Below are 27710 nucleotides of genomic sequence, written 5' to 3'. Positions count from 1 at the left end.
ATACATGTGACGTTAAGTTAGAGGCCACATTCAATAGACGCAAAGCTGGCTAAAACCACGGATGTAGTCTACTAAATGTCCAATATGAATACACGTTTGTTCCTACTGAGTGCCAACCACCATCTCTGCAGTGCTATTGAAAGGATCACCTAATTTCTTCCTTACCTTCCTTCTCCTCCTTTTCTGCGCCTTCACCCTCCTCAGTGCCCCTTGTGTAGATCACCTGTGCTCTGTGCTTGGACACCAGCTTGATCATACCTGTGGAAAGCAGATAGGAAGAATACGCTGGATAAGAACACACAGCACATTTATGGGAGCACAGAGGCTATTAACAAAGTACTTCCAGTGAGCTTCAATCTGCAGATTCATGGAGAAGAACATGTCCAATAGATGGGTCACATGTATGCAACTAATATACTGACAAAGCTACATACTGATTAACCAAATTCATTCTTAACTTGGCATTTTGCTATGTTCCAACTCTCTACCCTTTCCCTCAGAATGTGCAATCATTCACTCCCCCCAAGTACTTAAAAAAATGTGCAGGAGGGTTTTTTGACCATATTCCTTACACTGGTCGATTCCTTTAAATATTTGATGTTCAGGAGGAAGAAGGGTAGAGAACAGGACTGAAGCCAGTTTGAGGTATACCTTTAGACAGCAGTTCCTGGATGGCTACCCTGGCGAGACAGCCTCTGACCTTTAGCCTTTCAGATACAATAGTTGGGGTGATGAGTTTGTAGTTGGGCACTTCCTTGAGCAGTTTGTCGTAGGTGGCTTTGCCGAAGAGGACCAGGTTATTGAGCGTGTCCCTCACTTATCCTTTGGAACACTTCTACTCAGGACAGAGAAAGGAAGATATTAACTACTTATTATACAAGGCCAAACGGTGAGTTATTATAGCAACCTATACCAATAGCTACATTCCCAATGATGTTAAAGTTACATAAAATCCAATCAAATTGTCACGTTCGTCACATTGATGAGACCAAGGCGCAGCGTGATAAGCATACATTCTTCTTTTAATGAAGGAAAAACACTAAACAAACTAACAAAGAAACAAACGTGAAGCTATATAACACGAGTGCTGCCAGGCATAGACAATAACCCACCAAATACTTATTTTCTACCATAATTTGCAAATAAATTCATAAAAAATCCTACAATGTGATTTTCTGGATTTTTTTTCTCATTTTGTTTTTCATAGTTGAAGTGTACCTATGATGAAAATTACAGGCCTCTCATCTTTTTAAGTGGGAGAACTTGCACAATTGGTGGCTGACTAAATACTTTATTTCCCCACTGTATAGCTAGACATACCAAAACCCCATAGAATACAAAAAACCCTAGACAAGACAAAATCACACATACCACTCTCGTCACACCCTGACCTAACCAAAATAATAAAGAAAACAAAGATAACTAAGGTCATGGCGTGACACAAATTGTATTTGTGTCAGGTGTAGACCTTACCGTGAAATGCTTACTTACAAGTCCTTAAGCCCTTAACCAACAATGCAGTTCAGAAAAAATATTTCCAAAATAACTAAAGTAAAAATAAAACCCTACGAAAATTCATTTAATTTCCCCATAGGCCTTGTCAATGAACCATGGCAGAGTTAGTACCTACCCCAGACACCATTACTATTGCTCTCTATTTGTTGTACTTCCGGGAAACCCTGAGCTGCCGCCGCCTCCTTCTTCGTGTGGTGTTCCAGCAGACGCCTCTTTGTTGCGTATTGCTCCCTTTCACAATTCGGAAAATGCATTGCACATTTGTTCTCAAAAAAAGGGAAAAGGGGAATGGGGGAAAAAGGAAATTGCGCCACCATTTAACCCTATATATACACATCCACAACACACCTCACCACCCCTTCCCACTACTTTGGCCCTAACAGATCATACTTCAGGCTGTTGGCCTGGAACCCCTTTTCTCAAAACCCTCTACAGTTGTTCTGCACTAAAATCTCTGACACCCAAAAACTTCTCTGCTGCTGCTACTACCAATTACATTTTCTGAGATTATCTTTTAATTTGTCCGGTACAATTAATGGCCATAGCAATAAACGCCAAGAAGTCAACCTTAGCAAAGCACAAACAGTTCGGGTCACTCTGTACTGACCTACTACTCACATGGATCCTCTCAGGCTCCCTTACAATTTGCCCTCCATTCTCTACTTTCCTCACTGCCTCAGCATATGACACATTCTGCACTACCATCACCCTGGAAACTTGAACCGGTATCACTCGCACAGGACATTTCTGATCCCCAACAACATGGCCACCCCCACAATTGAAACACACACTTTTTCCACTGAAACTACACTCCTTAGTCCCATGCCCTCCTGCTCATTTCTCAAACCTCAGAATAAAACTCAGAGCTATTGGGCTTGTACGACATTGCAGGCAGCTTTCCATACCTGAAGGGAACATTTTGACATTCGCCATATGGTTAGTGAGAAAGTCCACATTGCAAATGTACGGTCCCTTACTAGAAGTCCGCCAACGTTTCTAAAATTTGCGGATTGCGGTGGCCCGTGCAGCAGGACCGGATCTTCTGAGAAGTCATCAAACGAAGTCTCTCGGACATTCGGTTTCCGTTTTATAAAATGTTCAAATTTTGGTAATTTTTCCGCTGTCCCGGTAAATCCCACAAGAGGGCGAATGGAATCATATTGCAAATGTACAAAACATCACCAATCACGACGTGGCCTTATCTCCTAAATGGAAAATACTTTGAAGACGAAACTTGGTGAGCATAGGTTTGGCATAATGGGCAGTTGGCCCCGAACAAGATGGCGTCGAGGCCTCAACGGTTTTTGAGTTATGGCCATTTTTCTGGGATTAAAGGTCAAAAATGAAAATAGAAAAATACTTTTTTATTTATTTTTTAAGTTACAGATCCAGTTGCAGTGTGTTCAGACAAATCTTTTTGAAGTCCGTTTCCGAGCTCTGCGAGATTTCTGTGATTTTCTGTGATTTTCTGAAAAAACTAACACACTCATTCAACCCTCTGTAAATAAGTCAGTTCTTAACATAAAGACTTAAAACTCAATATTTTATAAGTGCCTACCCCAAGGAGGATGTGTTCACTTTCAGCTTCCTGTGTAAACCGGAAGTGCCTTAAAAAGGTCAGATCTTTTCAAAACTTCATATGTGTGATTAGGCAACCCTCATGAACTGGGAGTCAGTCATTTCTCCCAACAGTCAAAGAAAAGCTCTCTCTCACACACACACACACACACACACACAACAAGGATGGAGTGACAAAGTGCAGTGCTTAAAGACAGCCAGCAATGGCATTACCATAATCTCTAGGATGTGCCGAGTTCAACGAGATGCCCCGCTTGACCGTAGCTCGCTCGGTCTAAGCACAGTGACCATGAGAAAAAGTAGACCCAAAATTAAGCCTGGCCCTAAATTTAATTTGCTTTTGGGTGACAGTGGGAGAACCTTTAGGGTGAGAAGCACAATTTGACCTCAGGAATGTTCCTGAGGTCCTCCCGATCTGTGCAAGCCTAATCTTGACCGTGTGGCATTAACCCTTAACAGTTAAAAGAAGGTGTTTACATCAAACAGTTTTCAATGACTTCTCTCCCTATAGGAATACATTGCCTGCACCACTAAATTCAACCTGAAGCCTATGTGGGTTATGAATGCCGTATGAACCTGTCTTCGATGACAATCCATCAGGCCACTATGAGGTCTACTTGTGTTGATTCTAAGCTTCCTGAAGCAACCGGAAGTGATTAAATTCACCCTAAAAGTGTTTTGATATACATAACCTGCAATTATGAAAATCACTGCATTCAACCCTGTGTAGATCAGTCAATTCTAAACATAAAGACTTAAAACTCAGGATTCTGTAAGAGCCTACCCCAATGAGGACATGTGTTCACGTTCAGCTTCCTGTGCCAACCGGAAGTGCCTTAAAATGGTGTCATATGTGCTGTTTCGAAGGGTTAAAAAGGTCAGATCATTTAAAACTTCATATGTGTGATTAAGCAATCCTCATGAACTGTAAATCAGTCATTTTTCCCAACAGATGTCAAAGGCTCTCTCACACATACACACAGCAAGGATGGAGTGACAAAGTGCGGTGCTTAAAGACACACAGAGCCTGCAATGGCATTTCCATATTCTCAAGGCCATGCCGAGTTCAACGAGATGCCCCGCTTGACCGTAGCGCACTCTGAGTGCAGCGACCGTGAAAAAAGTAGGCCCAAAATTAAGCCTGGCCCTAAATTTCATTTGCTTTTGGGTGACAGTGAGAGAACCGTTAGGGTGAGAAGCACAATTCGACCTCAGGTACGTTCCTGAGGTCCTCCCGATCTGTGCAAGCCTAACCTTGACCGTGTGGCATTAACCCTCACAGATTACAATGACATCTCTCTTTATAGGAATACATTGCCTGCTCCCCTAAATTTAACCTACAGCCTATGTGGGTTAATATTGCCTTATGAACCTGTGTATATGTTTCGTACGGTGCCAATATGTTCCCAATCATTTTTGTACATTTCAGGGGGGCCACAAAGTCAACATTGTCTGTATCGTAAAAAATGTATGTAAACAACAAATTTGCGTGGTCATAATTTAAGGTTAGGTTTAAAAAAAACCACATTTTAAGAAGATTGTAGAAATAGCTGGGGTTCGACTTTGTGGCTGTGGTAACTAGTTTTTACCTTGCAGGTGACTGCTGACTGACTGATCGACAAAGAACCTTGCATCATAAATAACTACTCATTATTATTTGTAGAGAGTCGGACTCATAATACATTACGATTTGATCCTCTCGAACATGAGGTAACATAAATAGCTTGTGTTCCTGGGATATTGAGTTTCTCGTTGGTACCTCACACTTTTTTCTTCATATCCACCCATATCACAATTTAGAGATTTTTTGTTGTTGTATACACTGACCAACATCTACGAAGGTTTTTGCACTATGGGACTAATATATATACTGAACAAAAATCTAAACGCAACATGTAAAGTGTTGGTCGCATGCTCCATGAGCTGAAATAAAAGATCCCAGAAATGTTCCATACCCACAAAAAGCTTATTTCTCTCAAATTTGGTGCACAAATTTGTTTACATCCCTGTTCTTGAGCATTTCTCCTTTGCCAATATAATCTATCCACCTGACAGGTGTGGCATATCAAGAAGCTGATTAAATAGCATCCTTACACAGGGGCAACAGACGCCTCACAAGTCCTTAACTGGCAGCCTCATTAAAATAGTACCCGCAAAACACCAGTCTCAACGTCAACAGTGAAGATGCGACTCTGGGATGCTTGCCTTCTTGCCTTCTATTAGGGCCAAAATGAATTTATTTAAATTGACTGCTTTCCTTGTATGAACTGTAACTCAGAAAAAAAATGAAATTGTTGCATTTATATTTTTGCCCAGTACATATATGAATTTAGTCCCATGCAGAACCAACGAATATGTGCAAAATGTGCCCAATATGGTTACTTCTATTTCTGTGGTAAATGTAACCTACAAGGCACATTGGATTAAAAAACCAGTACGTTTTATGATTGGTCTGTCCATGATGGTCTGTCCATAACAGGCTTTAGGGTGAAATAAGAACAGGGTGACAATACATTCATTGCTCTTTATTAGTTTTCCTTAACATTTCAATAATTCCAGTTAGACAAATATGCCTGAATGGCACAGAATAGTGAGATAAATATTTTTCAGTTATAAACTGCTTGTGAAAAGGTCCAATGCAGCCATTTTTATACCAATATCAAATAATACCTTTCTGTGATGATTTGTTTACCATTTTAAAACAAACAAAAATAGCTTCTTAGCAAAGAGCAATTTCTCAAGTAAGAATTTAGCTAAGACTGTCTGGGAGGGGAAAACTGTCAATTTAGCAGTTATTAGCCAAGATGTCTGTAACTCTTTCTTATTGGTCTATTAACTAATTTACCGCCTGGTGATAACACCAGGAAGGCCAAAACTCCATTCCACCAAAACAGGCTGAAATTTCAGGCTGTCTTTTCAAACATCTCTTACACAAAAAAATGGCATTATCATAATTTTCACAATATTACTATAATTAATGGATAAAGATCTGAGCTGATTGGCCGAAAGACCATTTATTGGCAAAAGATCAGAATAAGGCTGGCTGTGTAAACGCAACCATTGGGCGCATTGCTCAGCCCAGGCGTTGCTGATGCATGCCAGATCTTACAGAGCCTGAATAGGTATTTTAAGTATCAGCTAACCACATCATATGTTATAGCAATCTGTCAGTCAATGACAGTCGATGACGTGGAACGAAACCATTGCTTGATGCATGCAACGTCTGAGCAGGGGAATGTAACCAGTGGATGTGTTGACACAGACAGCCTAATTCAGATTTTTTATTTCACTAATTGGTATTTTGACCAATCAGATCAGCTATTTTGCCAATAATTGGCTACCTGTGTATAAACGTAACATTTCATACTTTTGTGAGAATATCAGGATGATGCGAGCCTGGTGTTCCAGTCTGATTAGCCTCTTTGGCTGCATTTACACAGGCAGCCCATTTCGGATATTTTTCCCCCCAACTAATTGGTCTTTTGACCAATCAAAACAGCTATAAAACAATATCTGACCTATTTCAGAGACCAATTAGTGAAGAAATAAACATCAGAATTGAGCTGCCTGTGTAAATGCAAACATAGAAGAGTTGGCCACAGCTCATACAGTATGGGACCAGGCTCAGAAATCTAATTCTGATATTTTTTCACAAATCAGATCAGCTCTTCTACCAATAATTGGGGAAAAGATCAGAATTGGTGTACCTGTGTAAACCCAGCCTCTGTGACCACATTGTCTAATAACAAACCCTGTAGTGACAAAATAGTATCCTGTGACAAACACTTGGACTGTGTGCATACTTTAATCCTTTCAAGACTTCACATTATTAAAGGGATAGTTCGGGAATCGGGATTTTTGCAATCCGGAAAGGTCCCAGGTTAGCCCTCAAAGGAAAAAGCTACTCCGAAGTTAAATTGCAGCTGATATTTCAATAAATCAAACGTTCTGGTACAATCAGATTTGCATGTTCAAACGGTGTTTATCCCCGAACCAAACTCGTTTGCTCCCACAGCTTCACCGCAGACCTTTAATGAGAATGTTGTATGTGATACCTAGCCTCTTCCCTCCCGAAGTGGCCAAGTGATATCTACATTGTAACCACTGCATGAACAACCATGCCCACAGACAGAAAGTGTTGTATCCGCAACAGCATAGGTTACAGAACTTGGGTGATTCTGAAATTACTATACAGTGGGGCAAAAAAAGTATTTAGTCAGCCACCAATTGTGCAAGTTCTCCCACTTAAAAAGATGAGAGAGACCTGTAATTTTCATCATAGGTACACTTCAACTATGACAGACAAAATGACAAACAAAATCCAGAAAATCACATTGTAGGATTTTTTATGAATTTATTTGCAAATTATGGTGGAAAATAAGTATTTGGTCAATAACAAAAGTTTCTCATTACTTTGTTATATACCCTTTGTTGTCAATGACAGGGGTCAAATGATCTCTGTAAGTCTTCACAAGGTTCTCACACACTGTTGCTGGTATTTTGGCCCATTCCTCCATGCAGATCTCCTCTAGAGCAGTGATGTTTTGGGGCTGTTGCTGGGCAACACGGACTTTCAACTCCCTCCAAAGATTTTCTATGGGGTTGAGATCTGGAGACTGGCTAGGCCACTCCAGGACCTTGAAATGCTTCTTACGAAGCCACTCCTTCTTTGCCCTGGGCGGTGTGTTTGGGATCATTGTCATGCTGAAAGACCCAGCCACGTTTCATCTTCAATGGGGCGGCAGGGTAGCCTAGTGGTTAGAGCGTTGGACTAGTAACGGAAGGTTGCAAGTTCAAATCCCCGAGCTGACAAGGTACAAATCTGTTGTTCTGCCCCTGAACGAGGCAGTTAACCCACTGTTCCTAGGCCGTCATTGAAAATAAGAATTTGTTCTTAACTGACTTGCCTAGTTAAATAAAGGTTAAAAAAATTAAAATATATATATAAAAATGTCCCTGCTGATGGAAGGAGTTTTTCACTCAAAATCTCACAATACATGGCCCCATTCATTCTTTCCTTTACATGGATCAGTCGTCCTGGTCCCTTTGCAGAAAAACAGCCCCAAAGCATGATGTTTCCACCCCCATGCTTCACAGCATTCTTTGGTCCTCCAAACACAACAAGTTGAGTTTTTACCAAAAAGTTATATTTTGGTTTCATCTGACCATATGACATTCTCCCAATCTTCTTCTGGATCATCCAAATGCTCTCTAGCAAACTTCAGACGGGCCTGGACATGTACTGGCTTAAGCAGGGGGACACGTCTGGCACTGCAGGATTTGAGTCCCTGGCGGCGTGGTAGGCTTTGTTACTTTGGTCCCAGCTCTCTGCAGGTCATTCACTAGGTCCCGCCGTGTGGTTCTGGGATTTTTGCTCACCGTTCTTGTGATCATTTTGACCCCACGGGCTGAGATCTTGCGTGGAGCCCCAGATCGAGGGAGATTATCAGTGGTCTTGTATGTCTTCCATTTCCTAATAATTGCTCACATAGTTGATTTCTTCAAACCAAGCTGCTTACCTATTGCAGATTCAGTCTTCCCAGCCTGGTGCAGGTCTACAATTTTGTTTCTGGTGTCCTTTGACAGCTCTTTGGTCTTAGCCATAGTGGAGTTTGGACTGTTTGAGGTTGTGGACAGGCGTCTTTTATACTGATAACAAGTTCAAACAGGTGCCATTAATACAGGTAACGAGTGGAGGACAGAGGAGCCTCTTAAAGAAGAAGTTACAGGTCTGTGAGAGCCAGAAATCTTGCTTGTTTGTAGGTGACCAAATACTTATTTTCTACCATAATTTGCAAATAAATTCATTAAATATCCTACAATGTGATTTTCTGGATATTTTGGTCTTGGCCATAGTGGAGTTTGGGTGTGACTGTTTGAAGTTGTGGACAGGTGTCTTTTATACTGATAACAAGTTCAAACAGGTGCCATTAATACAGTTAACGAGTGGAGGACAGAGGAGCCTCTTAAAGAAGAAGTTACAGGTCTGTGAGAGCCAGAAATCTTGCTTGTTTGTAGGTGACCAAATACTTATTTTCCACCATAATTTGCAAATAAATTCATAAAAAATCCTACAATGTGATTTTCTGGATTTTTTTTCTAATTTTGTCTGTCAAAGTTGAAGTGTACCTATGATGAAAATTACAGACCTCTCATCGTTTTAAGTGGGAGAACTTGCACAATTGGTGGCTGACTAAATACTTTTTTGCCCCACTGTATGTTGAAAAATGTGTAGGGGAAATCAATTTCTGTGTAATAATAACAGTATTTGAAACAACAATAGCGAAAAAATATATATTTCACCCCCATAGATTATAAATTTTTTCACACAGCTACACCTTAAGTTAGCAATTTCCTTCAAACTGCACGTAGATACATTAAAATGTTCATCTGACTCTAGGGAAGTAGATAAAGGGCCTCAATGCCAAAATCCTGAACTATCCCTTTTAGGTTGATGCATTTCAATATTTTCATAGACAACTAGCTAAGATCTCTAAACTTTAAAAGTCCATTTAGTAAAGCCAGTATGTCATCAAAAATGGATGTCGTGTTTGTCGTATCTATTTTCCTGACTGAACATTATTTTATAAATGAAGAATTAGTGAAAGGGAAATACTACTGTGATCTTCAAACATTACCATTTTGTGCAAATTTCTATACATACATAGTTTTAATGCTGGCTCATCAATGAAGCATTCGGGAACTTCAAGACATTTGGCATCCACTGAAGGCAATCTATGCAATGGACAGCAGATTCACTGTGTATCAACAACATGCTTCAATTAATATTAGTTATTATACCAACTAAATAAGTGGTAAGAGAACAGATTATTCTAAATTTAGGACTTAGGCCTACATGATTACTATACTTTTTGAAGTCATTACTGTGAGTGGATGCCGTAGGTGTAGATTCCATAGGTGCTTAGAACTGTACGGGTTGTGAGGAGTTTGATTCTGACGGTGCATTAAATGGCAAACTAAAGTGTAGCAAAGTATCCTTTTAGAAAACATGGTTGCTAACATCTAAAACGTCTCGAGGTGAGATCACTTTGACACAGTGTTGTGTTTCCAGGGATAGGATGTGTACTTTAGGGGCTATGTAATGTGCAGCCAGTCCAACAACCCTTGCTGTAGAATATTCACCCAGTCACACAGCAGGAACCTGTGCATAGCTCAGGAGATGCAGAGATCAATCAATCCATTTTCTGGGGGATGTGGCCCATTTTGGTGCGAATGTTACGGAACAGAAAGAAGATGACTGTCGTCACGGCAATGGTCACTTCAGCTACCCAGAAGGCCATGTCCCAGCTGTAGTATTTAGCGATGGTGCTGAAGGGGAGTCCCGCAAAGAAAGCCCCAACTGCAACCAATAAAAACACAGCTAGCTTACTGATATGAATGTCTCAGAGAATTGCAGAATTCCAGAACCATGCGTTGTCTTTTTGAGAATACAGATAAAAAGGAACCAATATAGGAGACTTACCATTGGCCATGAGAGCTACGATGGCATGGGAGGACCCACAATAGTTTGCTGGAGCACTTTCATTGGCTATCACACCAAACAATGCGATGGGTCCATAAGAGGAGAATCCGAACATAGCACCCAGGGAAAGTATCCAGATCTAGATGAGAGAATATGAAACAGAATATAAAACGTAATGAATGTTTTTCATAATACATCATTTCAAATTGGTCTACAACTCAGATAAATATATACTGAACAAAAATATAAAAACGCAACATGCAACAATTTCAAAGATTTTACTGAGTTTACAGTTCATATAAGGAAGTCAGTCAATTGAAATCAATTCATTAGGCACTCATCTATGGATTTCACATGACTGGGCTGGGGTGCAGCCATGGGAGCCAGGTCCACCCACTGGGGAGCCAGGGCTAGCCAACCAGTTTATTCCCACAAAAGGGCTTTATCACAGACAGAAATACTCCTCAGTTTCATCAGCTGTCCGTGTTGCTGGTCTAAGACGATCCCACAGGTAAAAAAGCTGGATGTGGAGGTCCTGGGCTGGCATGGTTACACGTGGTCTGTAGTTGTGAGGCCGGTTGGATGTACCGCTAAATTCTCTAAAACAACGTTGTAGGTGGCTTATGGTAGAGAAATTAACATTAAATTATCTGGCAACAGTTCTGGTGGAACTGTCAGCATGCCAATTGCACACTCCCTCAGAACTGTGGCATTGTGTTGTGTGACAAAACTTCACATTTTAGAGTGGCCTTCAATTGTCCCCAACACAAGGTTCACCTGTGTAATTATCAAACCATTTAAACAGCTTTTTGATATGCCACACCTGTCAGGTGGATGGATTATCTTGGCAAAGGATAAATGCTCAGTAACAGGGATGTAAACAAATTTGTGCATTTTAGAGAAATAAGAGTTTTGTGCATATGGAACACTTCTGGGATCTTTTATTTCAGCTCATGAAAAATGGGACCAACACTTTACATTTTTCGTTTATATTTTTGTTCAGTATAAATATTCCTGTTCTTGCAACCAATATACATTTTTCAACAGATAGTGTTGCCGAAGACTCAGGACGTTATGTGATAGAGTATAAACAAAGTAAAGTACAAACACATTTGAGTAAATTCGTTATAATGGCTACCTCTTTCTCTGACAGGCCAATAAGGACAGAGAGAGGATGAAGGGCCACTACCCAGACGGGAGCTTCCTGTGGGAACAGTGATGTGATGAGAAAAGATAAATGGCACAGATTACAGTTTTACATACATTATTCTTTAAAACGAGGAGTAACAACTGAAAAATTGCAAAAACACCACCATGAAATGACTGAGATTTTAATGGGAATGTTGAATTTAATGTACCTTTAGGGCCCCAGCTGTGATAGTGACACGGAACAGGTATAGGGACAAAAACATGCCAGCCATCATGGAGAGGAGGAGGACATGGCGAGGGTTACCATGGGTACCCAAACCTTGCTGTGGGACAATAAGACAATAAAAACAATGCAGAGTGATGTAAACACTTATTTTGATGTGTGATTGGTGGTGTCACTCACCCTAGAAACAGCCCTGTCAGACAGGAAGCCAGCTGCGAGGCTGCCCACCAGACCTCCAACCTCCAAGGCACTCATGTAGGAACTGCCTTTGGATAACATACAGTACCAATCAAAAGTTTGGACACACCTACTCATTCAAGGGTTTTTCTTTATTTTTACTATTTTCTACATTGTAGAATAATAGTGAAGACATCAAAACTATGAAATAACACATATGGAATCATGTAGTACCCCAAAAAACTGTTAAACAAATCTGAGATTCTTCAAAGTAGTCACCCTTTGCCTTGACAGCTTTGCACACTCTTGGCATTATCTCAACCAGAATCATGAGATAGTCACCTGGAATGAATTTCAATTAACAGGTGTGCCTTGTTAATATGTGGAATGTCTTTCCTTTTTAATGCGTCTGAGCCAATCAGTTGTGTTGTGACAATGTAGGAGTGGTATACGGAAGATAGCCCTATTTGGTAGAAGACCAAGTCCATATTATGGCAATAACAGCTCAAATAAACAAAGAGAAACAATAGTCCATCACTACTTTAAGACATGAAGTTCAGTCAATCTACAGAGGATAACTTCATTAGAGTTACAAGCCTCAGAAATTGCAGCCAAAATAATTTCTTCACAAGGACATCAACAGTTCAGAGGAGACTGTGTGAATTAGGCCTTCATTGTTGAATTGCTTCAAAGAAAACACTACTAAAGGACACCAATAATAAGAAGAGACTTGCTTGGGCCAATAAACACAAGCAATGGACATTAGACTGGTGGAAATCTGTTCTTTGGTCTGATGAGTCCAAATTTGAGACCACCGTGTCTTTGTGAGACGCAGAGTAGCATAAAGGAGGAGGTGTGATGGTGTGTGGGTGCTTCACTGGTGAAGCGGTCAGTGATTTATTTTGAATTCAAGGCATACTGCAGCAATACGCCATCCCATCTGGTTTACGCTTAGTGGGACTTTCATTTGTTTTTCAACAGGACAATGACCTAACACACCTCCAGTCTGTGTAAGGGCTATTTGACCAAAGAGAGTGATGGAGTGCTGCATCAGATGACCTGGCCTCCACAATCACCCGACCTCAACACAAATGAGTTGGACAGCAGAGTGAAGGAAAAGCATCCAACAAGTGCTCAGCATATGTGGGAACTCCTTCAAGACTGTTGGAAAAGCATTCCAGGTGAAGCTGGTTGAGGAAATTCCAAGAGTGTGCAAAGCTGTCATCAAGGCAAAGGGTGGCTACTTTGAAGAGTCTCAAAAATATTTGATATGTTTAACACTTTTTTGGTTACAACATGATTCCATATATATTATTTCATAGTTTTGATGTCTTCACTATTATTCTACAATGTAGCAAATTTTTAAAATAAAGAAAAACCCTTGAATGAGTACGTGTGTCCAAACTTCTGACTGGTACGGTACATGATGTTAGGCAAATACCTAGATATACACTTGTAAATTGTGTGTGTGCGTTACCTATGAGGACAGTCTGGCCCTTATCCTGAATGAGATAGAGCTGGCCCCAGTCAGTGCATGCCGTCTTCACCCCGAACACTACCAGGTAGCCTAGGGACAGCACCCACAGGTATGGAGACAGCAGGAACTCACTCAGAGTACTGTCACAGTTGGCTACTGCAGGATAAAACAAAAAGAAAACATGTTTTTAATGATTATGCTCCATGTCTGTTGGACAGAGTAACCAGAGCAATACATATGGATATAGCCAATCAAAATGTACACATGGATCTTAAAACACACAAAATCAACAAATGCAAAACAGTCCTCTGTCCTGCGGTAACAGCTTTTTTTCTCCTCACCTCCTTTCTTGGCTGAGGCCTCAATGCTGGGCAGGCCCACGTCTTTGGGTTCGTTCTTTATGAACACCAGGCAGATGACAGAAAAGGATGCACAGATGATGCCTGACATGGACAGGATAGTCCTCCAGTCGTAGTACTGAAGCAATACCATAGCCAGGAGAGGACCCAATCCACCGGCCAGGTTCATGCTGCACGACAGCACCGCCCACCATGTCCCAAACTGAGACGGCTCAAACCACTGAGAACAGATATGTTGATGGCATGAATATGTAAACTATAGAATGAGAACACTGAGAACAGTAAAATAGATCTGTCATCTAGACATGTGGAAAGGCAAGTCAAAACATTTTCACTTTGATACTAAATTTAGACCACTGTGGATACTTATTTTATGGTTTTATCTGTCAATACTGTAACCAGTGTCATCAGTTAACAACCTCTGAAGCTGTGCAGAGTTGTCTAAAGTGATGTAATGTAGCTCAAGCCATAACGCCACTGAAATGGTGACCGCAGCAATTAACAGTAACATAACAATCAATTTGCCGGCTGACCACTTAATCCTGCCTGCAGGTTGCTTTAATACCATATTGATCCAGAGTGCTAAGCACAGAACCAGCAGTCCACCACTACCCCCTGCACTGTTCAAACAGTCCGGCTGAGGTGCTATCTGCATTGTTCTTAATCCATTTTTACAAATTCCCCCCACGTCCCTTCTACACTGGAGGGGAGCCTGCCACCTATTGGTCACCACACACCTCATTCAATGTAATCATTCAGATCACCACCACCTAAAAGGGGTGGAACTAGCCCTTTAAATGCCCCACCACGAGGACTGTGTGCTCTCGTTCTCTGTGGCCGACGTTAGTAAGTCATTTAAGCGGGTTAACCCTTGCAAGGCTTCCGGCCCAGAAGGCATCCCAATCCACGTCCTCAGTGCATGTGCAGACCAACTGGATGTTTCCGAACATATTCAATATCTCCATATCCCAGTCTGTTGTACCCACTTGCTTCAGGATGTTCCTGTACCCAAGAAAGCAAAGGTAACAACTAAATAATGGTTGCCCCGTAGCACTCTGTCATCATGAAGTGCTTTGAGAGGCTAAGTTAAAGATCATATCACCACCTTACCCGACACCCTAGACCCACTACAATTTGCATACCGCCTCAACAGATCAATGGACGACGCAATCGCCATTGCACTGCACACTGCCCTATCCCACCTGGACAAAATAAATGGGAATGCTGTTCCTGTGAAGGGCTTGGAAGTAAGAGTTTCGCTATAAGGTCTACACTTGTTGTATTCGGCGCATGTGACAAATAAACTTTGATTTGATCTACTACAGCTCAGCTTCCAACACCATAGTGGCCTCCAAGCTCATTACTAAGCTTAGAGCCTTGGGTCTGAGACCCTCCCTGTGCAACTGGGTCCTGGACTTCCTGAAGTGGGCCTACCCCAAGTAGGCAACAACTCCGCCATGCTGATCCTCAATACGGGACCCTACAGGGGTGCATGCGCAGTCCTATGCTGTACTCCCTGTTCACCAACGGTCTCCAACTCAAACATCAAGTTTGCTGACGACAACAGTGGTAGGCTTGATTACCAACAATGACGAGGCAGCCTACAGGGAGGAGGGGAGAGCCCTGGTGGAGCGGTGCCAGAAAAATAACCTCTCCCTCAATATCAACAAAACGAAGGAGCCGAGTGTGGATTCTTTTTTATTTTTATTTTTATTTTATTTCACCTTTATTTAACCAGGTAGGCTAGTTGAGAACAAGTTCTCATTTGCAACTGCGACCTGGCCAAGATAAAGCATAGCAGTGTGAGCAGACAAAAGAGTTACACATGGAGTAAACAATTAACAAGACAATAACACAGTAGAAACCAAAGGGAGAGTCTATATACAATGTGTGCAAAAGGCATGAGGAGGTAGGCAAATAATTACAATTTTGCAGATTAACACTGGAGTGATGAATGATCAGATGGTCATGTACAGGTAGAGATATTGGTGTGCAAAAGAGCAGAAAAGTAAATCAATAAAAACAGTATGGGGATGAGGTAGGTGAAAAAGGGTGGGCTATTTACCAATAGACTATGTACAGCTGCAGCGGTCGGTTAGCTGCTCAGATAGCTGATGTTTGAAGTTGGTGAGGGAGATAAAAGTCTCCAACTTCAGCGATTTTTGCAATTCGTTCCAGTCACAGGCAGCAGAGTACTGGAACGAAAGGCGGCCAAATGAAGTGTTGGCTTTAGGGATGATCAGTGAGATACACCTGCTGGAGCGTGTGCTACGGATGGGTGTTGCCATCGTGACCAGTGAGCTGAGATAAGGCGGAGCTTTACCTAGCATGGAATTGTAGATGACCTGGAGCCAGTGGGTCTGGCGACGAATATGTAGCGAGGGCCAGCCGACTAGAGCATACAAGTCGCAGTGGTGGGTGGTATAAGGTGCTTTAGTGACGAAACGGATGGCACTGTGATAGACTGCATCCAGTTTGCTGAGTAGAGTGTTGGAAGCCATTTTGTAGATGACATCGCCGAAGTCGAGGATCGGTAGGATGGTCAGTTTTACTAGGGTAAGCTTGGCGGCGTGAGTGAAGGAGGCTTTGTTGCGGAATAGAAAGCCGACTCTTGATTTGATTTTCGATTGGAGATGTTTGATATGAGTCTGGAAGGAGAGTTTGCAGTCTAGCCAGACACCTAGGTACTTCTAGACGTCCACATATTCTAGGTCGGAACCATCCAGGGTGGTGATGCTAGTCGGGCATGCGGGTGCAGGCAGCGACCGGTTGAAAAGCATGCATTTGGTTTTACTAGCGTTAAAGAGCAGTTGGAGGCCACGGAAGGAGTGTTGTATGGCATTGAAGCTTGTTTGGAGGTTAGATAGCACAGTGTCCAAAGACGGGCCGAAGGTATATAGAACAGGAGACAGCAGAGAGAACACGCCCCTATCCACATCGATGGGGCTGCAGTGGAGGGTCAATTCAAAAGCATCAAGTTCCTCAGCTTGCACATCACTGACAACCTGACATGGTCCCTTCACACAAACAGTGTTGTGAAGGAGGCTGAAGAAATTTGGCTTGACCCCTAAGACTCTTATTAACTTATACAGATACACCATTGAGAGTATCCTGTTGGGCTGTATCACTGCCTGGTACGGCAATTGCGTCGTCCACAACCGAAGGACTCTCCAGAAGGTGGTGAGGTCAGCCCAACTCATCACCGGGGGTACACTGACAAGTCCAGGACTTCTACAGCACCTGGTGTCACAGGAAGGCCAAGAAGATCATCAAGGACCTCAGCCAACCGAGCCACGGCCTGTTCACCCTGCTACCATTTAGGAGGCGAGGACAGTAAAGGTGCCTCAGAGCTGGGACCGAGAGAATGATAAACAGCTTCAATCTCCAGGGCATCAGAATGTTAAACAGTCACCACTAGCCGGGCTCCGCCCAGTACCCTGCCTTGAACCTTGTTACTAGCAGGCTACCACCTTGTACTCTACCATGCACCTTTGACACTCCTGCCCTATGTACATAGTCATTGATCACTGGTCACCTTATTAATTATGTTTACATACCGTTTTACCCACTTTATATGTATATACTGTATTCTGGTCATGGCTCATTCTATATAACTACTACTGTAAACATTTCTATTCATACACACCATTATTTTTTACACACACGACCAGTCAAAAGTTTTAGAGCACCCACTCATTCAAGGGTTTCTCTCTCTTTTTACAATAATATTGAAGACATCAAAACTATGAAATAACACATATGTAATCATGTAGGAACCAAAAAAGTTAAACAAATAAAAATATATTTTATATGTTGAGATTCTTCAAATAGCCACCCTTTGCATTGATGACAGCTTTGCACACTCTTGGCATTCTCAACCAGCTTCATGAGGTAGTCACTTCGAATGTATTTCAATTAACAGGTGTGCCTTGTTAAAAGTTAATTTGTGGAATTTCTTTCCTTCTTAATGCTTTTGAGCCAATCAATTGTGTTATGACAAGGTAGGGTGGTATACAGAAGATAGCCCTATTTGGTAAAAGACCAAGTCCATATTATGGCAAGAACAGCACAAATAAGCAAAGAGAAATGGCAGTCCGTCATTACTTTAAGACATGAAAGTCAGTCAATGCGGAACATTTCAAGAACTTTTAATGTTTCTTCAAGTGCAGTCGCAAAAACCATCAAGCGCTAAGATGAATCTGGCTCTCATGAGGACCGCCACAGGAAAGGAAGACCCAGAGTTACCTCTGCAGAGGATAAGTTCATTAGAGTTATGAGCCTCAGAAATTGAAGCCCAAATAAATGCTTTACAGAGCTCAAGTAACAGACATCTCTACATCAACTGTTCAGACGAGACTGCTGCAAAGAAACCACTACTAAAGGACACCAATAAGAAGAGACCTGCTTATGCCAAGAAACATGGACAGTGGTCATTAGACTGGTGAAAATCTGTCCTTTAGTCTGATGAGTCCAAATTTTAGATTTTTGGTTCTAACCGCCGTGTCTTTGTGAGAAGCAGAGTAGGTGAACGGATGATCTCTGCATGTGTATTTCCTACCGTAAAGCATGGAGGAGGTGTTATGGTGGAGGGGTGCTTTGCTGGTGACACTGTCTGTGATTTATTTAAAATTCAAGGCACACTTAACCAGCATGGCTACCAGAGCAAAAAAAAAAAAACCTTGAATGAGTATGTGTCCAAACTTCTGACAGGTACTGTATATAAATCAAATATGTAAGTGCCTTTGAACAGGGTTTGGTAGTAGGTGCCAGGCGCACCAGTTTGAGTGTGTCAAGAACTGCAACACTGCTGGGTTTTTCACATTCAGCAGTTTCCTGTGTATCAAAAATGGTCCACCACCCAAAGGACATCCAGCCAACTCGACAACTGTGGGAAGCATTGTTGTGAACATGGGCCAGCATCCCTGTGGAACGCTTGAGACACTTTGTAGAGTCCATGCCCTGACGAATTGAGGCTGTTCTGAGGGCAAAAGGGGGGTGCAACTCAATATTAGGACCGTGCTCTTACTGTTTTGTGCAGACTGTCAGTTTTAATTTGAGGGTATTTTCCTCCATTTCGGGTGAACCGTTTAAAGAAATATAGCAATTTTTGTACATAGTCCCGCCTCCATTTTTTGGGACTCAAAAGTATTGGGCCCAATTCACTTGTGAATTAATGTCATTAAATGTTTGGTATTTGGTCCCATATTCTAAAATGACACAATACATTATTTACCATTACGTTCTATTGGGCACAAAATAATCTGAAACAACCAAAACAAACAGCAAATGTATCCAAAAAGTATGTAGAGTCACAATATATAATCAATCATTGTGTGCTAGGAATAGACCAAATACTAAACTTTGACTACTTTAATACACATAAGTAAATTTGTCCCAATACTTTTGGATCCCTCTAAAATGGGTACAATGTACAAAAAGTACTGTAATTTCTAAACAGTTCACCCGATTTGGATGGAAATACCCTCAAATTAAAGCTGACGGTCTGCACTTCAACCTCAGTCAATGCATCATTTAAAATCCAAATTGCTGGAGTACAGAGCCAAAAAAAGTGTCACTGTCCCAATACTTTAGGAGCTCACTGGATTATAATGTATTTACCTGCCTCATTGGGAGCTAATTTGATTGAGCCTGTGTTTATTTCCCAGAGTGCTAATATTGTATATAGATGCTAATGTATAGCTTTAGGTTCTTTCAGTTTGATGTAAGTATGTTGCTTGCAGTTTATTGTCCATGTTAATGGCATATTGTATTAACAATATATTATTTCTGTATCATCCTAGTGTAACCATCTATATCACCATGTATCATCTTACTTGAAGCCTACAAAAGCCAACAAACCTGTTTTTGTAAAAAAGCTACACTCTCCTTGTGTTCTGATAGACACACCCATTGTTAACTCCCACCCATCCCGTGTCTGCTAGAGATGAACGTACTTTTATTCCCCAATCATTGACAGCAGCTTCTTAGGACTCCTGTTGTCTTTTTTTTACCCCCTTTTTTCTCCCCAATTTCGTGGTATCCAATTGTTTAGTAGCTACTATCTTGTCTCATCGCTACAAATCCTGTACGGGCTCGGGAGAGACGAAGGTTGAAGGTCATGCGTCCTCCGATACACAACCCAACCAAGCCGCACTGCTTCTTAACACAGCGCGCATCTAACCCGGAAGCCAGCCGCACCAATGTGTTGGAGGAAACACCGTGCACCTGGCAACCTTGGTTAGCGTGCACTGCGCCCAGCCCGCCACAGGAGTCGCTGGTGCGCGATGAGACAAGGATATCCCTACCGGCCAATCCCTCCCTAACCCGGACGACGCTATGCCAATTGTGTGTCGCCCCACAGACCTCCCGGTCGCGGCCAGTTACGACAGAGCCTGGGCGCGAACCCAGTCTCTGGTGGCCCTTAACCACTCCGCCACCCGGGAGACCCCCTGTTGTCTTAACTCATTGTGAATTTAATTGTATCAGGAAATAAAGGATTGACATGAATGGTTGAGGGTAAGGAATGGGGGAAAACACCAATATATTACATTTATATAAGCGGTATATTATTTTTATTTCTCTCACATGTTGAATTCATATAGCACTCAAATCTACTTCAGATATTGTACAAATAGACAACAGTATAATCTACACTGTAGTTCATTCAAATACATATGACAGAAAACAAGTGTGAAATGTAATAGGAAGGCTGTAGTATATGCTGATTGAGAACAGTATTGCTCAATCTCCATGAAATAGTAATTTCCTTGTGGCTCCTAACTCATGGACATGGCACCATGAGCACTCAGTGTTCCAAGATTACAGTTGGCATAAGCTGTTGTGACTTCATGCCAGAAATCACCATCTCCAGCCCATAAGGTCACTGCTATGTCATGGCAAGGGTTCGAATTCCTGACCACACTTGGGGGAGGTGAGTGACAGGTACACTCTAAAGGCAAAGGGTGAAGCACATTCTCGTCACTATTCTTTTCGAAGGGATCTGTTTTTTGGGTGGGGTGTAAATATCTTCCCAAAATAATAGTGTGCATATTGTAAAGCCAAGTGTTAAAACACAGATGGCTGACGGCAGAAGCCTTCAGGTGTGAGAGTTTCCTTACTTCAGTTATTTCCTGAATGGTTTTCATTATGTATTGATTGTGAATTCACCTCAGTCTATGTTACAGGAGCCTCTCCCTATAGGAGCAACAGTCTTACCTTGCGCAGCACCTTCCCACATGGTGGCCAGCCTAAGCCCTGGCCCAGACCGTTGACAAACCACAGAGCAGAAAACACAGTCACAGTGGAAGACCATGAGAAGATCACGTTGATGCCCCCCACCACCAAGAGGCCAATGGAGAAGAGCCAGCGAGCGCTGATCTGGTCGGACAATACACCACTGATGAACTTACTGATGGCATAGGCCATGGTCTGACTACTGGTGATCAAGCCTAAGAGGACAGGAGAGGAAAACACATTCTTAACAGGACATCAATCACAAAGGATATAGATCTTAACATGGTTCTAAACCTTAGATAGAAGGCCCAAACTGATTTTCTTATGTGGGTCAGTGAATTGACTAAAGATAAATACAATGTCATCTCTATACAGATGTGTGCTTAATAAAAGTTGCTTACAGTGACTGCTGCACATTCTCTCACATAATATTGAATGAATTGACACACAGCATTTCATAGGATGCATGTCACAATAAAGATGAACTACAGTTGAAGTCTGAAGTTTACATACACTTAGGTTGGTGTCATTAAAACTTGTTTGTCAACCACTCCACAAATTACTTGTTAACAAACTATAGTTTTGGCAAGTCAGTTAGGACATCTACTTTGTGCATGACAAGTCATTTTTCCAACAATTTTTTACAGACAGATTATTTCACTTCTAATTCACTGTATCACAATTCCAGTGGGTCAGAAGCAATTTCCAAACGCCTGAAGGTACCACGTTCATCTGTACAAACAATAGTACGCAAGTATAAACACCATGGGACCACGCAGCCTTCATACCGCTCAGGAAGGAGACGCATTCTGAATCCTAGAGATTAACGTACATTGGTACGAAAAGTGCAAATCAATCCCAGAACAACAGCAAAAGGACCTTGTGAAGATGCTGGAGGAAACAGGTACAAAGGTATCTATATCCACAGTAAAATAAGTCCTATACTGACATAACCTGAAAGGTCGCTCAGCAAGGAAGAAACCATTGCTCCAAAACCACCATAAGAAAGCCAGACTACGGTTTGCAACTACACATGGGGACAAAGATTGCACTTTTTGGAGAAATGTACTCTGGTCTGATGAAATAAAAATAGAACCGTTTGGCCATAAATGATCATTGATATGTTTGGAGGAAAAAGGGGGAGGCTTGCAAGCCAAAGAACACCATCTCAACCGTGAAGCACGGGGGTGGCAGCATCATGTTGTGGGGGTCATTGCTGCAGGAGGGACAGGTGCACTTCACAAAATAGATGGCATCATGAGGAGGAAAATGATGAAGCAACATCTCAAGACATCAGTCAGGAAGTTAAAGCTTGGTCGCAAATGAATCTTCCAAATGGACAATGACCTCAAGCATACTTCCAAAGTTGTGGCAAAATGGCTTAAGGACAACAAAGTCAAGGTATTGGTGTGGCCATCACAAAGCCCTGACCTCAATCCTATAGAAAATAAATGGGCAGAACTGAAAAAGCATGTGCGAGCCAGTAGGCCTACCAGCCTAATTCAGTTACACCAGCTCTGTCAGGTGGAATGGACCAAAATTCACCCAACTTATTGTGGGAAGCTGTGGAAGGCTACCCAAAATGTTTGACCCAAGTTAAACAATCTAAAGGCAATGCTACAAAACACTAATTGAGTCTATGTAAACATTTCACATTCTTAAAATAAAGTGGTGATCCTAACTGACAGGGCATTTTTACTAGGATTAAATGTCAGGAATTGTGAAAAACTGAGTTTAAATGTATTTGACTAAGGTGTATGTAAACTTCCGACTTCAACCGTATATAGCATAAGACTGCTCTTACCCAAGTCATCCTTGTCCAGTTTAATCTCCTCCATCACAGAGGGCATGACAAAAGAGAAGGTCTTCCTGTTGAAGTAGTACAGGGAGTAGCCAGTAAACATGGAGAAGAAGATAACCATACGATAGTATCCATAACCAGTGGCCCCCATGATTCCAGAGGTAATCAGACCAATCTCTTGGAGCAAAAATCTAAAGGTTGTAAACTGTTAATTTCCAAGGTAAAAAAATAAATAAAAATACTTTAGATTTGCTCTCTCCAAATGATGCAAATCACCGTTTTAGTGAATGCTGGCTCTGAAATTCTTTAGCGTTTGTAACAAAACCAATCACATTGCATGATGCCGTTTCCAGTGTATGGGGTTACTGGCCGACTTTCCTTTGGGTAGAGATACCACGCTTGTGTTTACTGAGCAACAATTGAGACGTGGTACTGAGTTGATAACACTGATTCAATCTTGCCCAGGTGGATGTGGATGGACATTACAGAAAAGCAGCTATCACCCTGTTAATCTCTGACATAGATGGTGCTTCTACTGTACTACACATTCAGGACTGTCCCTTCTCTTCCAGTCCACCTCAAAGCTATTATTTCTCCTGTATGTGGACGTTGCTGTCTGTTCTCTGTCCCAGCTGTCGTTCTTTCTGAGGGGTGGGAATTCCACAGCAGGCCCGGTCTCTGTGGAGGTCCAGGTAGCATCAGAAGACGGGACCCTCACACACAATGCCTAGAAACACAAACCAATACTTCAGAATACACATAGATCAATAATCAACAATTGATTAATCAATGAACAATTAACATTTTTGTTTCCACAATACAAAATCAGGCCAGCCAATGCATGATTCATAATGAAATTATGACTAAAGAAACAATGGCAGGAATAAAGCCAGTTTTCAAGACCCTCTCTGGTCAGCTAATCCCCAGTAGGCTACTGTATAATGTTGGGTGATTTAAAGTCTGGGGTGCCGCTTTAATCTCGTATCGGACAAACTCTTGAACTTTGACATTGACCACCACCACACATTGCCAAAACATTTCATTGAATCACTCCAGCAATACAATCTAACTTAGATTTTACAGTTGAGACCCAATGATAGACTATTTAATGCTTTAAAACTCAAGAAATTATCAAAGGCAGTGGAGGCTGCTGCAAGGATGCCTCATAATAAATGGCTGGAATGGAGTAAATGGAATGGCATCAAACACATGGAAACCATGTGTTTGATGCATTTGATACCATTCCACTCCCTGCTCCAGCCCTTACCATGAGCCTATCTGCCCCAATTAAGGTGCAACCAACTTCCTGCGGTCAAAGTAAAAATAACATTTGAAAATATAATTATTCTGGATAGTTTGCATGCAAAGAATAGTCGATTCTAAAATACTGAAGCAAACTCTCTTTTCTGTTATTAATACACCAGGGTCAAGTTTGATATATTGTAGTAGCTAGGAAATAAACATAGAAAATAACTGAATACCAAAACAACACATCCTCAATCATAGTCTTGGAAAAGTGACTAGAGAGCACATAAATGAACGCATCCACTCTCTCTAGCAAACGCCAACTTCAATGTAGGCCTACATGAGTTCTGACGTTATACTTCATTGAAACACTGTTGCAAGACCTCCGTGGACAACATCTTGATAGTTACATTTTATCTACATAACAATTAAGGACATGTTTGGTACCTTGTTTCGACAGGATCCCTCTTGCTGCTAAGGCTAACATACCCACTGAAACAGGAACTGCTGTCTTGCTCTGCGCTCTCATTGGGCAATTGAGCTGACATTCATGGAAGGAGGCGTTCCTATCGGATAGTTTTCTTCTGTACGTAGGTTCAAGGTTGAAGAAACGAACCGACTGCAAAATATAATCCATTGAGTCTGCACTATCTGGCAGCACGCAGGGGCTGAGAAAAGGTTGACATTATATCCAAAAGAGCTACTACCAAAAATCGTATGCTCACATTTTATTAAACATTTTTTTCTGTTTATTAAACATGTCATGATGACATTCTGGAAGATGTATATTCTATAGTATTCCATGATATTTTATCGTATTCTGTTTTATTTCAATAATAAAATGAAACAACCATATTTTTAACATTATGCTTTACTCACAAAGGTTGGTACATTTCAGCCAATCAATACACATTTGAATCATGATCTGAATATGACTGAGGACATCTAGTGGTCAAAGGACAACACCTTGAAAGACGCGCTCCTGCTAATGTTGAATTTATCTTGTTGAAAAACTATATCCCACGTATAATAAATACAGTAATGTAGGCCTACACAAACTTAAGGTTAAAAATACATGTTCTTAGCAAAATAGTGTATTTTTAGACATAACTGCAAAGTTCAAGGAGTAGGCCATTCAAGGAGGTGGTATGATGGTGCCCTCTGATGTCATCGGCCTCCACACTCACTTGTGGGAACAAAAGAGAAGCAGGTGTTGCTATGTTATTCAGGATGTGTCAAGACCTGACCCTCAGAGCCTTCCTTCTATTGACCCTGTTGACTCATCAGCAGGAAAGATTTGTTTCTCTTTTGGTCCATTCAACCACAGAGCGATACAAACCTTGTTTCAGCAGGATGTCGTATCTATACCTTATGTCATGCCTTATTGGAATGGATGTATTGATAATATCTGTTGGGGAAAAAGTTTGAATGTTGCCACATGTAACGGATGTGAAACGGCTAGCTTAGTTAGCGGTGCGCGCTAAATAGCGTTTCAATCAGTGACGTCACTTGATCTGAGACCTTGAAGTAGTAGTTCCCCTTGCTCTGCAAGAACCGCGGCTTTTGTGGAGCGATGGGTAACGATGCTTCGTGGGTGACTGTTGATGTGTGCAGAGGGTCCCTGGTTCGCGCGAGGGTACGGTCTAAAGTTATACTGTTACACACACATACCTACTTGTTAACGAAATTAAGGAAGTATCCGTTAAAATTATTCATAAATATTATCCTGCCAACCACTATATGAAGAAGTTTAAGGAAAACATAAACTCAAATTGCTCCTTTTGTAATGACCACCCAGAAACAGTGTTGCATATTTTTGGGCATTCTATGCATGTAAGCAAACTGTGGCAAGACATCAGTAGGTTTATAATTTAACATTTATGAAGATTTTACACTATTGTGGAGAGATGTACTGTTTGGATTCTTTACATACAATAGAAATAAGCTGAAACATTTTTATGTAATTAATTTCATTATTCTTTTGGACAAATTTCATATACACAAATGTACATTTACAAACAGAAAACCACATTTTCGTACCCTACAAAAAGAATTGAACTGTATTTTAAGATGGTTAAATGCTCTACTGACAAAAAAAGCTGTTAGAATTGTAAGTATATGTATGTCCCTTAAGGTCCTTGTGTAATTTTTATATGATATTGTACCCCCTAGCTCGATTGTCTATTGTTTGTAATCTATGTATGCTTGTGTTCCCTCATGTGCTTTCTGTATCGATTTGTTGTTAATAAAAAATAAAAAAGGAACAAAAGAGAAGCAATAGAGACGCCATGTCATCATGAGGAAACCTGGACCACCTATTGAGATGTGCTTTTTGTAAATCAGGTGATAAATTAAGTTAAAAGGAGACTGTAGTAGGACTATTTGACAAGAGGCCAGAATTGATTTAGAAAGTTTCAATTGCATCAGAAAACAAAAAGTCATACATTAAGTTACCACATCCGCAAAGTAATAATTATGGCTAAATCTTAATCCTAACATTAAGCACACTGATAAATGTATGCATAACCCTAACCTTCAATTTCAGACCAAAAAGCTCATTTGAGTTGTTATGAATTTTTACAATAGACATTTTGACTTTGTGGCTGTTGTAACTGGTGACACCCTCTGAGTGGGGTTATGGCCAGGGTCAGCTATTATCAAATAAAATAAAATTTCTCACATGCTTTGTAAACATCAGGTGTAGACTAACAGTGAAATGCTTACTTACAGGCACTTCCCAACAATGCAGAGAGAAAGAAAATAACAATGCAGAGATAAAGAAAATAGAGTAATAATAGAAAAGTAATAACACGTAACAATAAAAGTAATAATAAATAAACTATAATAACTAACAATAACGTGTCTACATTCACAGGGTACCAGTCCTGAGTCGATGCGCAGGGGTATGAGGTAATTGAGTTAGATATGTACATATAACTAGGAATACAGTGACTAGGCAACAGGATAGATAATAAACAGTAGCAACAGTGTAAGTGATGAGTTAAAACAAAGTTAGTGCAAAAAGGGTCAAGACAGATAGTCCAGGTAGCTATTTGGTTAACTATTTAGCAGTCTTATGGCTTGGGGGTAGAAGCTGTTCAGGGTCCTGTCGGTATTGCTTGCCGTGCAGTGTGCGGTAGCAGAGAGAACAGTCTATGACTTGTGTAGCTGGAAAATGTTTAGGACCTTCCTCTTACACCGCCTGGTATAGAAGTCCTGGATGGCAGGGAGCTCCTCCCCAGTGATGTACTGATCCGCAGGCACTATCCGCTGTAGCGCCATGCGGTCGGATGCTTAAGACTCCAGCCATCCAAGTTATAAACGGTTCTCTGTTACCGCACGGCAAGCAGTACCGATCCAGCAAGTCTGGAACCAACAGGACCCTGAACAGCTTCTACCCCCAAACCACAAGACTGCTAAATAGATAGTTAGATATTTAACCAATAACTATTTTCAAATCCAGTTTTATT

At 41.3% G+C, this 27710-nt stretch overlaps 1 protein-coding gene across 3 annotated transcripts; it reads right to left on the bottom strand.

Annotated features, from left to right (window-relative positions):
• Positions 1 to 5597: 5597 nt before the first annotated feature.
• On the bottom strand, positions 5598 to 24801 carry LOC109892704 (glucose-6-phosphate exchanger SLC37A4). 3 transcript variants are annotated; one of them, XM_031826605.1, is made up of 11 exons: positions 24688 to 24801; positions 23272 to 23722; positions 22999 to 23063; positions 21177 to 21409; positions 13944 to 14181; positions 13603 to 13758; positions 12129 to 12214; positions 11935 to 12048; positions 11715 to 11780; positions 10577 to 10715; positions 9374 to 10453 (listed from the first exon to the last, which is right to left on the bottom strand). In XM_031826605.1, exons 3-11 carry the CDS (start codon positions 23042 to 23044, stop codon positions 10287 to 10289), a joined length of 1245 nt encoding a protein of 414 aa, XP_031682465.1. In that variant the 5' UTR covers positions 23045 to 23063; positions 23272 to 23722; positions 24688 to 24801; the 3' UTR covers positions 9374 to 10286. The 3 variants fall into 3 exon arrangements, with proteins under 3 accessions (XP_020341015.1, XP_031682465.1, XP_031682464.1); XM_020485426.2 differs by having other exon boundaries at positions 5598 to 10453; positions 22999 to 23722; XM_031826604.1 differs by lacking the exon at positions 24688 to 24801 and adding an exon at positions 24581 to 24683 and having other exon boundaries at positions 22999 to 23722.
• Between the last annotated feature and the right edge of the window lie 2909 nt (positions 24802 to 27710).

The sequence above is a fragment of the Oncorhynchus kisutch genome, linkage group LG6 (assembly GCF_002021735.2).
Source record: "Oncorhynchus kisutch isolate 150728-3 linkage group LG6, Okis_V2, whole genome shotgun sequence".
NCBI lineage: Eukaryota > Metazoa > Chordata > Actinopteri > Salmoniformes > Salmonidae > Oncorhynchus > Oncorhynchus kisutch.
The sequence above is the reverse complement of the archived record's forward strand: the minus strand, read 5'-3'. Positions and strand labels throughout refer to the sequence as shown.